General features: G+C 35.6%; 1 protein-coding gene across 4 annotated transcripts in view; it reads left to right on the plus strand.

Moving 5' to 3' along the window:
• The window catches only part of PCDH9 (protocadherin 9), a 1,042,490-nt gene that overhangs the window by 837,018 nt on the left and 186,802 nt on the right, over positions 1 to 18,670 (plus strand). Inside the window, exon 5 of one of the 4 annotated variants that reach the window (XM_060191420.1) lies at positions 7,047 to 7,223. The exons of the other annotated variants lie outside the window; for them this stretch is intronic. Coding sequence (XP_060047403.1) covers positions 7,047 to 7,165 — 119 coding nt within the window. The 3' untranslated portion in view covers positions 7,166 to 7,223. Of the gene's footprint in view, positions 1 to 7,046; positions 7,224 to 18,670 lie in introns of those variants that run through there. 4 annotated transcript variants of the gene reach the window in all.

Genomic DNA, 18,670 nt, shown 5'->3' on the forward strand with positions numbered 1-18,670 from the left:
TAGTAGGGTGAGTCTCTGGGAAGCTGAGCTCTAGGATGCATTGGTGGGGTCTTCAGTCCAGGGAAGCCTGGCCTGCATCCTGATGGCATCTGGAACCTGTTGGCTGAAAAGAGAGTTAACATACAAAGCCAAACAAATTGCTGAAGAATCATGGACCCAAAGGTTGGAATAGTGGAGATGAAGTGTTAGGGGGTAAGAAATACAATTTTGATAAGCCATAAAATAACCCTATTTGTGACCTCGCACAAATTTCTTTCTGTTATTGCATATACTCAACTGGTAATAACAGAGTGTATATGAAGACTTACTCTGGAGCTTATCTATCAGGGTTTAAATTCTGTCAGTTATACAAATTTGTTACCTCAGTTTTCTTACCTGTGAAAAGGATAATAATGGAAAAATTTCCAGAGTTGTGAATGTAAAGCATGTTCATAATTTTTTTGCCTATTTTCTGGAAAGTTGAATATGACAATGTTCCAACTATCTAGTGAAAATATATTACAGTTTCAGCCATATATCCACAAGTTGATCAAACTGGGAGGCATTATAATAAAATTAAAGCTATTGCCAATTTTTCTTTTTGCAAATTCCTTTAGTACTGTCTTTGAAATGATGATCTCTAAAAAACACAGCAGCTGAATGAGATCAATTAAATGGAATTCACTGTTTTTAGCTAAACTTGTAGAAACACAGTAACTGCTAAGAATGACTTTTGTTTATTTCACAACTGGTTTCCTTTGTTTTCGAGGCAACAATGTAACAATTACTTTTCTCACTTCCTCCCTCCTCCCTGATGAAAGAAGGTACAAACTGATCAGTCTCTTTGAAACTGTAACTAAAAATATGAAGTAGCAAACACGGATTGATTTTTGAGTACAAGTAAATTTTTTGTTCACATCAGGCAAGGGTCTTACAGTCATCTGGTTTACTAGATAATGGATCATTTTTCCGAAGTACTTAATCCCTATATAAACTTTCAAAAATCTATTTGTATATCAAGGCTAATGTTTATTATATAAAGTCATATTATCTATCCCCACCAGCTTTTCCTTCTAGATTTATAAGATTTTATATTTTAAATACTTCATCATAGAGACTAGGGGAATGTTTTCACATGCTATTGAGTGAGACTCTGCCTAGGTAACTTTTACTTAATAGTTAAATTTTAGACCCAGATTCTGGAAAATCAATAAATACTCTTTAGGAATATTGCACTTTTTGAAGATGCATTAACACTTTCAGATTTCCAGTGTATTACAGTCACTGTTGCTAATGTACTTAGGGAATTGAGTTAATGCATCTTATGTAAGTGCCTACAGTTTAGGGAACAGTACTAAATAAATATAGCAAGCCATGTGTTGGGCATGCCTACATAAAAAAAAAATCAGCAGAAGGAGACTATATATATATATCCTTTACTCATGCTGTTTCTTTTGGGATATTCTCCATGTTATTTTCTTCTTGTCTGTTTGCATATCTATGTATCTATCTATCATATTGAATATTCATACTAACTAGTGGGGGCCCGTTATAGTCATTTAATTATGAGAACAGTTATTTTAATATAGGAGTGGCGTTAATAAAAATTTTAGTAAAATAGGAACAGGCAGTAGCACACGGGTTAGGTGCACAGGGTGCAAAGCGCAAGGACCAGCCTAAGAATCCTGGTTCGTTGGCGTATTGCACCAAAGTAAAAGACTCTGGGGTGGGTGGGTGGGTGGGGAGAATACAGGTCCATGAAAGATGATGAATGACATAGTGGGGGTTGTATTGTTAAATGGGAATCTGGGGAATGTTATGCATGTACAAACTATTGTATTTACTGTTGAATGTAAAGCATTAATTCCCCCAATAAAGAAATAAAAAAAAAAAAAAAAGAATCCTGGTTCGACTCCCCGGGTCCCCACAGGTAGGGGGGAGGTGTTCGATTCACAAAAAGTGAAGCAGATCTGTAGGTCTCTTTCTCTTCCGTCTCTCTGTCTTCTCCTCTCTTGATTTCTCTGTACTATCCAGCAATAACAATAAGGGCAACAAAAATGGGAAAAATGGCCTCCAAGAGTAGTGGATGCATAGTGCAGGCACTGAGCCCCAGAGATAACCCTAGAGGCAAAAAACAAACAAACAAAAAGAATTAGTAAAAGGAAATGTAAAAGTAATACATTTCATGAATTCACTAGATACCACTGCTGAAAATGAATAAATTCTAGAAAGACAAGACAGAGTAAGTCATCACTTAGCCATCAACTCAAAAGGACTATTAAGTGTCCCTTTCCAAAAAATGCCTAGACTTCCTTTGTCAGTTGCAGACATAGCAGATAACTCACCACCCACAAACCTGTCCTGCCAGAACTATTGAAAGGAGTACTACAAGAAAATAAGGAGCTCTAACTTCAAATGAGTTCATCTGTAAAAAGAATCTGTCAAGGAATATAAATACAGACTCAAGTAAAAGCAATAAAAAGACCAACAGGAGAAACAAAATGTTGGGTGGGATAGGTCAAGAAAACAAGTATAATATGGGATAACTCCGCATGCAAATGGAACTTAGGAGACAGAGTTAGGAAAGGGGGCACACAGGCTGAAATTTAGGACTGGGGCAGGGGTACTGCAACAGAGTAAGGGACTTCAGAAAGAATAAATGCCTGGTTGTGTATATTATTTATAGAAGATGTGAGGTACTATGTGTTTCATATGTTCAGTGCACTCTCACCACACCTTTAAAGGAATAGTGTATAATTTCACAGGTACAATATAATAAATGTTCTATAAGGAGTTCTTAAAATATCTGCTTGGTCATGGAGAACCTATAGGAAAGGAAATGAATCAAGTTGAGTAGTTCCTCTTTTCATTTCTTTTTTTTTTTCCCTTCTTTTTCTCTTCACCTGTTCTTTCTCCCTCCCTTTCTCCATTTTACTTTTCTTCCTTCTTCCCTCTCTGTTTTCTTTTTCTTTTTTTTTTTAGCTTTATACAACCATTGCTATTTATAAATCAGTATTAACATATTGTATATTCCAGAGAGTGTCTAGTAAGACAGGATAGTGTGGTTTTGACAGAGAAACTGTTTATTGGGACTGGGTGGTGATTCACGTGGCTGAGTGCACATACTACATTGAGCAAACAGCCTAGGTTCAACAACCCACCGCATCCCGTTCCCCTCCTGTAAGTGGAAAGCTTCATGAATGGTGAAGCAGTGCTATAGGGGTATCTATCTATCTATCTATCTATCTATCTATCTATCTATCTATCTTCTCCCCCTTTCCCCCTCCCCTCTTTTCCTTTCAATTTTACTCTGTCTTTACCCAATAAAAAAAAAATAAAGAAAAATGTAAAATCAAGAAAAATGTTTATTTCTAGTGCACTGTTTTGCTATATGCACCAAACAAGTTGGAGTCTGGTCCCCCATCACATTGAAGGAAGGGGTTTGGTTTTGTGGTCTCTCTCTCTCTCTCCCCTTCTCACGTTTCTATCTAAAAAACAATTTTGATGTAATAGGGGAAGGAAGAGGGTAAAGAAATCCTTGGAATCTTGATGAATAATGGTGGGAAAGGACCAGAATTTGGGGTGAGGCTAAACTGTGAACTCTTCTCATAGGAGATAAGGAATTGTATTCATGTGTCAACAACTGTATTGTAAACCTTTAACCTCCCCAAAGAAAATGTTTACACAAAAGCATTTTTGTGTGGACAGGTATGTTACTATTCTCATGAAAACATTTTGTTAAGTGTGACTACAGTCTCAAAATGATAACAGTAATGTGAAATAAATTAGTGTGACAACTGGGATTTTTTTACCCATTTTTTTAAAGCCTTAAAAACATACAAACAGCACACACACACAGGGACAGAGAGAGAGATGCACACATACACTTTTGATATAATTTGTATGAATATAACTTTCAAGATAATATTATTTTATTTGGCACAATTTCACTTCTTAACCCTATTTCATTAAATGTAGATTGAAGAGATCTCTGCATGTGCACTGGTAACTTTAAATATTTAAGTTTCCTTAGAAAAGTACATGCAAGGATGGATAGAAGTATTTTCTACAGAAGAGGATAAGAAGTTGTAAATGAGTTTGTTGTATTTGAAATAACAGTGTATCAGTAGAAGAATATAAATAATTCTAAAATGAACAGTTATTTGTGGCGTTCATGGTGGATGAAGGAGTAAAAGAGGGAAATGAAGGGGAAACGGGAGGAGAGGAAAAGTGAATATGACAATAGTAAACTGAATGAAAGTTAGGTTAAATTAAATATGCTTCTATCAAAAATATGAATTTACCATATATATATATATATATATATATATATATATATATAAAGACCAATTCCAAAATTTGTGTTCTATTATTTTTTCAACTGCTAAAGCTTTTTATTTCTTTTCGTGAATTGGTGCTTCCAGAAGAACATATACAAAGCATTAACATTTAATACATGGCAAAGTTTACTTGGCAAATTGTACAGATGTGTATAGCCTACTCTTGCACTGGTTTTCTTTAAGTGAGAATTTATTGAATTTATTCCATCATGTTGTTGTTGTTATTACTGTTACTGTTGTGATTGCTGGCCTTTTATCACTTTGCATAAACTTTCCCAGAGAAAATTAGATATTTTCAGTATACTATGGCCATAGAACAGACATTTTAAGATATAGAGAGAGACAGAGAGGGAATGAGTGAGCCTGAAGTTCTATCACTGAAGTTTTCCCCAGTACTGCAATACTCCCTTATGGTGTATAGGGAGATTGAGTCTGGGTTATGAACATGGCAAAGCAGGCATCCTGGGACCAGGTGGTGGCGCACCTGGTAGAGCGCACATGTTACAGTGCACAAGGACCCAGGTTCAAGCTCCTGGTCCCCACCTGCAGGGGGAAAGCTTTGCAAGCCAAAGCCTTCAGGTAAGGCTGCAGGCATCTCTCTCTCTCTCCCTCTCTATCTCCCCCTTCCTCTCAATTTCTGGCTGTCTCTATCCAATAAATAAAGATAATAAAATATAAATATATAAAAAAGCAGGCACCCTCCCAGGTGAGCTATCTCACAGTTTCCTGTATTTCCCTAGTTAACACATCTTTTTCTTATTGTTGTTGCCAGGGTTATTGTTGGTCTCAGTGCTGCACTATGAATCCACTGCTCCTGGAGGCCATTTTTTCCCTTTTGTTGCCCTTGTTGTTTATCATTATTGTTATTATTATTGTTTTTATTGCTGTCATTATTGGATCAGACAGAGAGAATAGAGAGAGGATAGGAAGACAGAAAAGGGGAGAGAAAGACACCTGCAGACCTGCTTCACTGCTTGTGAAGTGACCCCCCCCACCCCCCCGCAGGTGGGAAGCCTGATGCTAGAACTGGGATGCTTAGACTGGTCCTTGCGCTTTCCACCATGTGCACTTAGCCCGCTACCGCCCGGTCGCCCCCAGTTAACACATCTTTATAACACATTTTATTTGTTAATATAGAAAAATTTACACTTTAAAACATACAAACATATTTTGCTGATAACTGTAGATGTTTAATTTCTAGCTAGTTATTTATACAGTAATAAAAGGAAATGAAATGCTCTTAATATAATTCTGTAAATAAGGAAACTGAGGCACAATGAAATGAGCATTTCCAATAATACGTTTAGTGAGGAGACTAGTTCAGCTATTCTTTCACAGTGCTTTAAAAATAACTGGTGTGGGGAGTCGGGCGGTGGTGCAGCCGGCTAAGCCCAGGTGGTGCAAAGCGCAAGGACCTGCCTAAGGATCCTGGTTTGAGCCCTAGCTCCCCATCTTTAGGGGAGTCGTTTCACAAGTGGTGAAGCAGGTCTGCAGTTGTCTGTCTTTCTCCTCCCCCCCACCCCCCCACTCCTGTCTTCCCCTCCTCTCTCCATTTCTCTGTGTCCTATCCAACAACAACGACATCAACCATAACTACAACAATGAAACAAGAGCAACAAAAGGGAATAAATAATAAATAAATATTTTTTAAAACTTCTTTAAAAAATAAAATAACTGAAGTGTAAAGAATATTTTTGCTGTGACTAGAACTAGACAGTGTACTACCTACCTTAATAATATAATTTATCTTGAAGTCTATAAATCATAATAACTGAACTGTTTGTTACCTATACTTAGATTTTACTAAAATTAATTTCATGTGTGTTTAACTGGTGATTTAGTTATAATCCAAAGCTCAGCTACTTCGTTTGAATCATAGATACTGCTAGAGATAGGTTATATGCAGATTTAAATGACCCATGATGGATTTTTGTCATCACAATGTCTATATTTATTTTAAACTATCTTTTGTAAAACGTTTATTATTTATTTACTTGCTTGATCGCTTACTTATATTTGCTTACTTACTTACTATGTGAGATAGTGAAACTAAGAGAGACGAGAGGAGGCTCGTGAACTGCTCAGCTCAGACGTATGTATATGCTGGGGATTAAACGTGAAGTAACTGGGTCCTCCAGCTGATCAAATTCACTGAGCTATCTTTTCATTCTAAAATGACATACTCAGATTTCTGGACTTATTTAAATATATATATATATATATCAGCAGGGGGTCGGGCTGTAGCGCAGCAGCTTAAGTGCACGTGGTGCACAAGAATTGGCATAAGGATCCTGGTTCGAGCCCCGGGTTCCCCACCTGCTAGGGGTGGCGGGGGGCTCACTTCACAAGCGTTGAAGTAGGTCTGCAGTTGTCTCTCTTTCTCTTCCCCTCTCTGTCTCCCCTACCCTCTATTTCTCTCTGTCCTATCCAACAACATCAATGGCAACAATAGCAATAACGACAACAACTAGGGCAACAAAAATAGGGGGAAATGTCCTCTAGGAGCAGTGGATTAATAGTCCAGGCACTGAGCCCCAGCAATAATCCTGAAGGTAAAATAAATAAATAAATAAATAAATATCAGTAGTCTATAAATTGTGCTTCATAATTTGAATTTTGAGAACATCAAAATTGTGTTAACTGAAGTTAAGACCTCAATACTTGTGATTTTTGTAAATTGTTGTTCATCTAATGCTGCAATATAAATTAGTGTTCTTTGCTATTCAGTCACTCAAGTCACATTTTCTCCAAGATGGTACAGATGTGTAAATTGCTGCTGCTTCAACTTCACTTTCTACCAGATGTTCAAGAAAGGCCAGTATGCTTTCGCCCTAAATATCACATAATTATTGCCATTCTATAGAAGAATAGATATTATGGTAAGATGGTAGTCTTAATAAAGGTAAAATTTGACATGAATAAGTAAAAGAGGGGAAAATTAATTTCACTAAATAAGATAAATGTTTTATGACTATTGCACATGAAACAATTTAAAATCCCTGAATACAAGAATTAAATTTCCTGAAGACACATTAACATTAAGATACTTTTTCTTTTCTTTACTAAATCCTTCCTTTCCTAAGAATGCCACCCAAGCACTTTCCTTCAAATTGTCCACTTGCAGTCTCCTATTGGAGTAAACGCAAAAGTGACAGATTTGTGCCTTTAAGCATGTCCAAGTCTTTGATTATTTCTATTGCTGCACAGTCCCTATATCTGGCTATTCAATTGTGCAATTTTCCTTCACCATAGAGCGGGGCTGCTTCAGGTTGAGCACACTGGACTCTGTCTCCTAATTCCAGTAAAGTCAATTATATAAACTCTTTCTGCTTTTACAAAGTGCTCTTCAGCACACTGGCTCCCACATAGCAGGCAAAGCCAAGCAAAAGAATTGTGGAACCTTTTCTGCTATGACTGTGTTCTGCTCAGCAGGTACACTTATTACTAATGGGTAAAACAGTCACCCTTTTTTAGCGGCATAATACCTCTGAAGCCATTCTTTTTTTGGTTTTGATAGACATTCTAGTTACACTGAGAGGGGAAGGTAGATACCATTGATAGTGCTATGAGGCTGTAACAGGATTTTTTTTTTATATACATTTGCTTTGCTTCCTAACTCAATGACTGCACTTGTATTAATGGATTGGTTTGCAATATATATATCGGGCCTCTCTGACTTAAATATTTGAATCAGCTTACTGATCTCTGCAAACATTCATGAGAGGAGACCTCTCCACTTTGATGTCATGTTCACAGAATAAATGCTTGAGTAAAAAAGATGCCATTGATCACTTTGCTATAGATAATGCAAAACTAACATGCTGTACAATCCTGGTATTAGTTAAGTTTAAACTCTGAATTCTGATGGACTGTTTTATCTTCCTCATTCACCCAGACATTTTTTTGTTTGTTTGTTTCGGAACAAATAATACAAAATCAAATGTAGATTCATGTCAAGCTTAAGTCAATACCTAATGAAGTATTCTTTGCTGACAATGTGGCACTTTTCAACAGAAGACACTTCTGCACCTGAATTCAGTATTTCCATTAAATTATAAAGATGTATAAAAGAATGAACCCACTAGAATCAAACTTTCTTTTTGTGTGTCTTTTTTTAAAGATTTTTTTAAAGATTGATTTATTTCCTTTTTGTGTTGCCCTTGTTTTTGTTGTTGTAGTTATTGTTGTTGTTATATTGAGGTCGTCATTGTTGGATAGGACAGAGAGAGGAGGAGAAGACAGAGAAGAGGAGAGAAAGACAGACACTTGGAGACCTGCGACTCCCCTGCAGGTGTGGACCCGGAGGATCGAACCAGGATCCTTACGCCAGCCCTTGCGCTTTGCGCCATGTATGCTTAACCAACTGCGCTAAGGCCTGACTCCTGTGAATGTGTGTCTTTACCATTGTACTAACCAAAGTCAATAGATAGTTTTCTACAACTTACCTTGGAAGCTTGGTGAAATCCCAGAATCTCAGACAAAATCTGAGGTCTCCTGAATCAGAATCTATGTTTCACATGCATGTTAAAAGCTGGAAAATCCTGGTTGGTAGATTTGCTTATTCTTCCTCCTGTGCTCCATCTCCTGTGATCAGACCCTGGCACAGGTGAATTTTTCGCAGAACATATGAGGATGAAAAGCTATTCATCAAATTTACATAGCATGTGCAAATCAGCTCTGAGTCATTCTGGTTATTATATAGTGGGGAATTTTTTAAATATTTATTTACTTACTCCCTTTTGTTGTCCTTGTTGTAGTTATTATTGATGTCGTTGTTGTTGGATAGGACAGAGAGAAATGGAGAGAGGAGGTGAAGACAGAGAGGGGGAGAGAAAGATGGACACCTGCAGACCTGCTTCAAGGCTTGTGAAATGACTCCCCTCCAGGTGGGGAGCTGGGGGTTCAAACCGGGATTCTTACTCAGGTCTTTGCGCTTTGCGCCACGTGCGCATAAGCCGCTGCACTACTGCCCGACTCCGGATATCTCTATTTCTATCTGTGTTTCAGGAATTTCACTTATCAAACGATTTTTAAAACGGTTGAATCATAGAGCAGTAGTTACTAAACTTGTGGTACATTAGAATCATTTGGAATCTTAAAAATATTCCAGAGTTTTCACCATATTCCAAACCAATTAATATGGATATCAATAGTTTTTGAGGTTCCCCAGAGGGTTCTAATGTGTAGACATTCTAATGTGTAGTTGAGGAACTGTCATAAGCAGTGGTTTGATCAGAGATTTTTAAAATCTTATCTTGTTTATTATTAGAGACAAATTGAAATTGAGAGGGGAAGGAGAGATAGAGAGACACCTGCAGTCCTGCTTCACCACTCAAGTTATCAGGCTCAGAAAAAAAAATTAAAAAACTAGTATCCTCATGATCAGAGATTTTTTTCTGCATATAATATAACTTTTATTATATCATATAAATGGAGGTGCAGAATTAAGTCTTTATTTATTTATTCATTGGCATCAGGATTATCCTGGAGCCTGTAGTGTCTGCATAACAAAAACACTGCTCCCAGTGGCCTCTTTCTTCCTTCCTTTTCTTTCTTTTCTTCCTTTCTTTCTTTCTTTCTTTCTTTCTTTCTTTCCTTTTTTCTTCTTCCTTTCTTTCCTTCCTTCATTCCTTCTTTCCTTCCTTTCTTTCTTTTTCTTGTTTTTTCTTTCTTCCTTTCTTTTTTTCTTACTCTCTCTACTTCTTTATTTCCACCTGTCTTCTCATTTTTTGTCTCTATAAAAAAAAAAAGGAAAGAAACATGATCAGAGATTTTTATTTTCATTTTGTCTCCTCAATCTTTCTGCTGACTTTCATCTTTAGGTTAATAATCCATTTCTCAATACTACCCCCACCTCAGCAAATACCCCTTCTGTTGATTTGGAATTTCAAAACACTGCCCCCCATGCCATCCACACACACCTGTCCTTTAGCACCCTATCAGATTTTTTTCTAGCTAATTACAGTAGCATATTACTAAGAAGACTAGGAAAATTATGAATTTCATAATTGGCCAGAATGCATGGCTGATTTCATATTAATTATGGGACATGAAATTGTTAATATTTGTTAAAATCTTTTGTAATCTGGTCCTATCTGGTTCCAAAATAGCAGTGTATCTGATACTCAAAAATACAGACTGTTGAGAAGGATCACTAAGAAATGATGCTAGTAAAGTTAGATACTGATTACATATTAATTTTGACATATCTGTTCACTTGTTGTTAGACTTTATAACCCAATTTTGTTGTCATCTAGTAACTTTAAAAAAATGTTGGGAATGTCATATTTATCTACACAAATTATTCAGAATCAGAGACTGTTTCATATATTGTATCTAGAGTATTAGTTCTCAAGACACTATGTGAAAATTCTCAGGATAAAGTCACTGTGATATTCAGAAACTTGAAAAGTGGCAGGTTGCATATTTTGTGTGTACTCCTTTAATGTCATGCTGCCTCCTGCAGTTAAAGGAAAGTCACACAAAAAGCATATCTGTAATAGCTGATTATATGGTTTCTTCATTTGAAAGGATTATAAATATGTGAATTTATTTAGACAATAATTGTTTTGCTGACCTTATTTTCAAGATGATTAATACTTTTAAGTATTTTCTACAATCAACACAGAATGCTAATTTTAATTCTGTGAAGTCTAAGGAGAATAGAAATGTTCAGTTTCCCAAAGTAACTTGGAGATTCAAAAGTAGTTTTCATGAAAGATTATTTATTTAGTTTTGATATAACTGAAACTATACAGAGGGGATTTTCTAAAATGTAACAAATGTGATTTATCGTCTTAAATTCCACATGAGTGAGTAATCAAAGGAGTGTATGAGTCAGGCATCATCTTTTAAGAAGGTTTAATCTAGAAGTGATATTTTAGAAAGTCTCCAGATTAATACATTTTAGCATTCTGAAGACAAACTCTTGGGACTTTTCAACATGATCACAGGTAGGTAGAACAAGGATATCAATAGTCTAACTCAGCTGCTTTCAGACTATTTATTTCAGAATCAAGTAATTTGAATGAACAGATGTGAAGAACCCTTGGTCAGTTTCCTCTGTGGTATCCATTATGTGTATTCAATAATCTAATAGGTATTATTTAATGTAATAATTAGGATGAATTTAGGGTGCTCAGTGCCATCATCTATCTCTGCAGACTCTACTGATTAGAAAGTGAAGGTTTTATATTCTGGAGAAGTTTAGGCAATTCTGCAGGTGTTGAGTGAAAGGAGAGTCTACAGCTCCTGTTGTTTCTGTCAACTCATAAACTCTACCTGTCTCTCCCACTGATTCATCCATGTGACCTTGGAAAAAGTCACTTAAGAAAAATCTAGCTATCTGTATTCCACTACCTTTAAATCGGGAACATAGTTTAAATTTAATCATCTCATAGTAGCACTGGCACATGCACAATATACTTTCAAGATTTGCAGCCTCTGTAAGAAAAGACTCAAGCTTATACTTTTTTCCCCTCTTACCTGTTAGTCATGCTTCCACTAGAAATTTGAATTTGCCTTCATTTGATAGAGTTTTCTGAATAACTATCATTTCTATCCAAAAATATTGATACCCCACTGTCATTATGTATGATTTCTTGTTGTTTTTACCAAGTATAGATTACAGTTCTTCATAATGATTTTTTTTTCCCAGAGCACTGCTCAGCTCTGGCTTATGTTGTGTGGGGGGACTGAACCTGGAATTTTGGAGCCTCAGGCACAAGAGTCTCTTTGCATAGCCATTATGCTATCTATCCCTGCCCCATGATTCCTATGTCTTGTTAAAGTGATACAGCTCTTCAAATTAGAAAAGGTGGCAGTCGTGCAGTTAGATACTTTTGTTTATGAATTATAGAGCTATTCATCTCCTGTCTATTTTTCACTTTCATTACTTTGATATTTTAATTCTTCACTTTAGGTTATTTTTACTTTATAGTAATATTGATTTTTCTGTCACACTAATTTCAACTGTATATTTTAAACAGTATTTAAAGTGTATCTCTAGCTGGCAGTCAATTACTGGCACCATTGACTTTACAAATAGAACAAATTTTGCTGTGTGCTTGTGTATGTGTTTTCAGGGGCAGGTATGTGTACATATATATGTGTGTGTGCACTTTTTATCTTGAGTACAGATGCTTGTTATGTAAATATGGCATAGTTTTAAGTTGGAGGAGGAGTCTATATTATGATAGTCTGCATGAGAAAAATGGCTGTACATCTCCTCACTGTATTTTCCTGTGCGATGTGTGACTTTAAAAAGTCAAAAGTTTTCAAAAACAAGCCACGAGCTTACTTTAAATCTAGTTTGATATCCCAGTATTTGTCAGAAATGGTAATATTACACTTTAATGTATAGCTTTAAGTAGGACATTTTGTTCTGTTCAAGTTCATTAAAATATAAGGGAAAGTGGCAGCAAAGCAGTTGGATGCTGAAATATCTTCCAGCTGCCTTCCTTCTATTGTAAAACAAACCTTTCTTTCTTTCTTTCTTTCTTTCTTTCTTTCTTTCTTTCTTTCTTTTTTGTAGCTGTCTATTCTATGGCATTGCAATTTTAAGTCCCCCAGAAATTTACATCCATGAACATATCTTTCATATACTAATTGTTGTGCAAGTTATTATCTTTGAAAAAAATGTTTTTTAATTCACAACTTAAGCTAAACCTCATGGCATTGCAATCAGTAGCTTTCTTTCCAGAGATAGAATGAACAACCTTCTGTTTTTTCACTCAGAAGTGATACACAATGTCACAAATGCTGTCAGTTTTCCATTCCTTCACACTACTGCACTGACAGTAATGGTTGGGAACTAAACCCACTAACTGAAAGTAACCCTGAAGCAGAGCCCCCCAAATATACATTTTATCAGTGACTCAGCTGATGTCCTTTGGTCAACCTCTCCACAGGCAACAACTCAGTACAAACTTTACTATTTATCACCTAAAATACCAGGCCCCTCCAATGAGTTTTCCTGCAGTTTTGAGTATAAACAGACAATGACTTAATGTTACTTTCAAAAGCCAGAAACAGCTTTCGGTGATCCTTTTGGAGCTGATATGTTTGTTACCAACTTTGGATTTTTTATGTTACTTTTACACAATTCTTAGGAGAGGATAATGCATAGGTGAGATAACTTGAATATTAGTTACTTATAAAAAAATAACTTTGTCCATCTTATTACCATAATGTTTTCATCCTTAAACTTTTTTTTTTTTTTTTACCAGAGCACTTGATCAGCTCTGGTTTATGGTGGTGCAGGGGATTGAAGTGGGAATTAGAAGCCTCAAGCATGACAGTCTGTTTGCATAACCTTTATGCTATCTACCCCTGCTCATTTCTTAAACTTTTTTTAAAGTTTTGTCATTCATAAATGACATTATGTTAGTTTCAGGGGTATAACACAACAAATTTGATATTTGCAAAATGATCTGAAAAATAAATCCAGTTAATATCTGTCATTTTATGTAGTTATGTTTTATTACAATATCTTATATTTTTAGTGGAAAATTGTTCATGGTAAATTATCTCAGCAAGTAAGTTTGTACTCTGAGTGTCACCATTTCTCTTTTTGGTAGTAATGAAATTTATTTCAAGATTTTGGGTAGGTTCAAGGAATATTATTTTTGTAGTGAACATACATATCCTTGTTAAATTCCACTACACTTCAGTTTGGAAATGCTGTAGAAAATTTGATCAAGATTAAGAAAGTGAAAAACAGCAGAAATCAGCAAAATGTAGACAATAAAAGATATCTTAATATTTTCTCTTCAGCTGGAGATATTGTGATATCTATTACTTTCTTGAGATTAATTTTAAATTTAATACAATATATAGATTTATTTGTGATAGAAATAATTCTGTTAAATAAATTAAAAATATTCACCAGAGCATAGATACTTGGTTCTAAATATAAAATTTAGTTATGACTGCATTTAAAGAAATACAAAATTATGATATGAAATTGGAAAGAAAACTATTTAAAAACTTCATAAAATCTGTAAGGTTGAAGAAAAGTAAAGTTTGGAATAAAACATTATATTATTATTTTTTTAAATATTTATTTATTCCCTTATTTTGCCCTTGTATTATTGTTGTAGTTATTATTGTTGTCGTCACTGTTGGATAGGACAGAGAAATGGAGACGGATGGGGAATATAGAGAGGGGGAGAGAAAGACAGACACCTGCAGACCTGTTTCACTGCTTGTGAAGTGACTCCCCTGCAGGTGGGGAGCCTGGAGCTCAAACCAGGATCCTTACATGGGTCCTTGCGCTTAGCACCACCTGCTCTTAACCCCCTTCGCTACCACCCAAGTCCCAAAACATTGTATTATATATGATTTCAGAGAAGCTGTACTATATTTTGGGGGAGTTACAGTTTTTATTCTATGTAAGATATTTTCAGAAAAACTGTGGTATGGCTTTTTTTTATATTCATTTATATATTTAATTCCTTTTGTTGCCCTCATTTTTTGTTGTTGTTGTTGTTGTAGTTATTGTTGTCATTGTTGTTGGATAGGACAGAGAGAAATGGAGAGTGGAGGGGAAGACAGAAGGGGAGAGAAAGATAGACACCTGCAGACCTGCTTCACCTGCTGTGAAGCGACTCCCCTGCAGGTGGGGAGCTGGGGCTCCAATGGGATTCTTCCGCAGGTCCTTGCACTTTGAGCCACATGCACTTTTTTTTTTTTTAACAACTCACTAGGTACTGACCAGTTTCCAAATCCTTGCCACTTTGAATTACACATTCAACAATATAAATACACAGAAAAGATCTAAACCACGAAGGACAAATCTGAGAGCAGGATGAACAACAACAACAACAAAAAAGTATTAAGAGTGTTATGTGGGGGTGGGGGGTGGAGAACCAAAGATAACTCAACACGTTTTCATGGAGAATTCCTAGTTTAGTCACTGTGATTGAAGTACTAAAATAACAGAATTTAAAAATACACTTGGCTAAGCATAGCTCTGTCACTGCCAGCTTTGCTATAATTTCAATTACCTAAGAATCTTTTCAAAATGACAATACCTGACTCTCACTTCCAGATATTGTGATTTCATTATCAGAGGTATGAACTTCACATTGGGATTTTAGAAGACTCTTCAGACTGTTTTAATGTATAGTAATATCTGAGAACATTATAATGCATATGATGTCCTTTCAGAATAAAATAGCAAAGGCTATTTTCTTCTTTTATAATCAAGAGGATGTTTTGTCTATAGTGACTCCTATGTATTATACGTGTAATTGTTTCAATAAGAAGTACTCACATTAACTAATTGGATTCAACAAACAGTTTTGCTTACTTGGGTTGTCAATACTTGGTAAATGGATTTAATGGATTTTTAAATTTTTTAAATTATTTTTTTCACTTTATTGGGGAGGTTGAGTTACAGGATAGTTGGTGACATAGGCACAACCTCTCATCTACCCATGATAGGTGTGTGCAAAGCACTCTCCACCAATCTATGTCTTTCTCCATTGTCATGTACCAGGACCCCAGATTTCCTCTATCCTACTCATTTCCCTCCTTCCCCAGAGTCCTTTGCTGTGGAGGATTATATCAAACCCAGTCCAAGTTTCGTCGTGTTTTCCCTTTCTGTCTTTGCTTCTTAGTTTTCACCTATAAATGGAATCATCCAGTGTTTGTCTTTCTGACTTGTCTCAGTCAACATTATGTTTTTAAGATTCACCTAAGATGTGGCAAAGGAGGTGACCGTCATTTTAACAGCTGCATAGTATTCCAACACATGTATCTATGCCACACTTTCTTAGCCACCCATTTGTCATTAGGCATCTGAGTTACTTTCAAGTTTGGACTACTAAAAATGGTTCTGCTTGCTATTAGTATAGGTGTTCATAGGTATCTTTGGATAGGTATCTATGTTACCTTTGGCTTTAACCTCAGGTGAGGAATTGTAGAGTCATATGGTAGGTCCATTTCTAGTATCGTGATGAGTCTCCAAACTGTTTTCCAGAGGGGTTGAGCCAATTCACATTCCCAGCAATGTAGGACTGTTCCTTTTCTCCCCAAAGTTTCTCTAACAGTTGGATTTCTATACAGCATTACAATATATATGTAGCTATAAAGTCTTTTATATTAATGAGGATAAACATCAAAACAACAAACTTTACTGAAAAAGTAAAGTCCAAGAAACATTATAACAATATGAAAGCAATAACAGGATGAATAAAAATATACATAATCATCATTTGCTTGTTCGTATGCATGAAACATAAATTCATAAATAAGCAGGTTCAGAGTAGTTATTGCTGTTAGGAAATTTGGAAGGAAATGAGACTTAAGTGGATGTACACCTTTATTAAATTTTATTTACTTAAATAATATCTCAAATTCAAAAACCATAAGATAGCACAAGGTATATGATACTATACACATGTAGCATTAGTCATTACAACTGCCAGTGTTAACATTTTCATTAGTTAATATAACATATGTTATAGGAATACTGTCCCCATGCAAAAAAATGAAACTGTTCTCTTACACCATACAAAAATAAAATCAGTTCAAAGTGAATTTAAGAGTTAAATGTCAGACCTAAAACCATGAGACATTTAAAAGAAAAAGTAGTGGGGAAATTATACATTGGCATTGAAAATTACATTTTTTAGTATTGACAACAAAACCATAGGTGACAAAAGCAAAAAAGAATACACAAAACTACATCAAACTGAAAAGTGTCTGAAAAGCAAAAATAGTCTTTTAGAGGCCAGTAAGATTGCTCAGTTGGATAATGTGTTTCATTTTCTTGTGAACAAATTTATTTAAGCCTGACCTCACATCATTCTAAAGAGTAACTTTGCTATTATAGTGTCTTTATTCATCTCTTTACCTGTTTGTCTTTAATTAGTCATTTTTTGTTTTGCTTTTGTTTTTTAAACATATAAAATTTACCATAAGGTGTTAAATTGACTAGAAGTTTTAACGTAAGTTGATAGAGAAAGAGACAGTGAGTGGGAAAGATACTACATACTTGAACCTTCCTATAAAGCTAGGGGGAGGAAGTGTGAGGAGGTGCAGCCTGGGTAGCATTCATGACAAGACAGGTATACTGTCCAAATAAGTTATTTCACCAGTCCCTACTTTCCAAATTAATGATCTCTATCTTCATGATGAGACATGCTATTCAATAGAAAATATTTTATATATTTTTAAAGAGATATCAAGGCAGAGAGGGGGATAAAGAGAGTGGCAGGTGACCATGATGCCAAAGCTTCCTTCAGTGCTGGATGAGTTGAGCTTGAGCCTGGCACACACAGATGGCAAAACAACGCACTGTACAGCTGATATATTTTGCTGGCCCAAATGTCAATTTAAAAGATTTAAATTGCAAGAAAGTGACCTTTTAGTGTCATGAAGACTTTCTCCAAAAACACTGATCTGGTGAATATGAATATAGACACTAAGTGATTTAAAATGGAAGAAGTCCAGTCATATTCACAAACACACATGCATAGGTATTTATACCTCTTTAACTCACAAATGGCTAACTCAAGAACATTAGTAATCATGTATTAAAAAATAATATTGGACCTGCCAATGTAGAGTTCGTTGTTATTCTAATTTTGAATTTTCAGAAGGACTGGTTTAGCCCAGCTTGTGTCCTATACCACTGAGGAAATTACTGCTGGAAAGGTCCTCAAGTGATATTTCTACAGATGTCCCTATGGGTGTCTACAATGGCTATAGGATTACTGGAGAAAAAAGCTGACTTAATTAACTTAAAGGGTGTTTATGTTAACAGAGTTAAAAGTAAGTTATCATTACAATAGGCATTGGAAGGGGAAACTAAAAAGGAGTCTGCTTTGGGAGAAGATAATAAATTCCTAGGATAGATTATAGAACAGGGAGCTTGCAAAAAGGAAAATAGTAGAGAACAACATAACAAAGACTATCACCATTTTGAAACTTTATTCAAAAGCTAGTTACAAGAATAGTTCATTTAACCTTATTGAGGGTAATTTATTTTTTTAATTTAATTTATTTATAAAAGAAAAATTAGAAAATATCAACAAAACCATAGACTAAAAGGGGTAAAATTCCATACATTTTCCACCACCAGAGTTCCATATCCCATCCCCTCTATTGGAAGCTTTTGTATTCTTTATCTCTGGGAGCATGAACCTAGGGTCATTATGGCATACAGAAGGTGGAAGGTCTGGCTTCTGTAATTGCTTCTCCATTGAACATGGGCATTGGCAGATTGACCCATACTCCCAGACTGTTTCTATCTTTCCCTAGTGGGGCAGGGCTCTGGAGAGGTGGGGTTCCAGGGAACATTGGTTGAGATCATCTGGGGAAGTGAGGTTGGCTTCATGGTGGCA

Source organism: Erinaceus europaeus, chromosome 5 (assembly GCF_950295315.1).
Source record: "Erinaceus europaeus chromosome 5, mEriEur2.1, whole genome shotgun sequence".
Classification (NCBI taxonomy): domain Eukaryota; kingdom Metazoa; phylum Chordata; class Mammalia; order Eulipotyphla; family Erinaceidae; genus Erinaceus; species Erinaceus europaeus.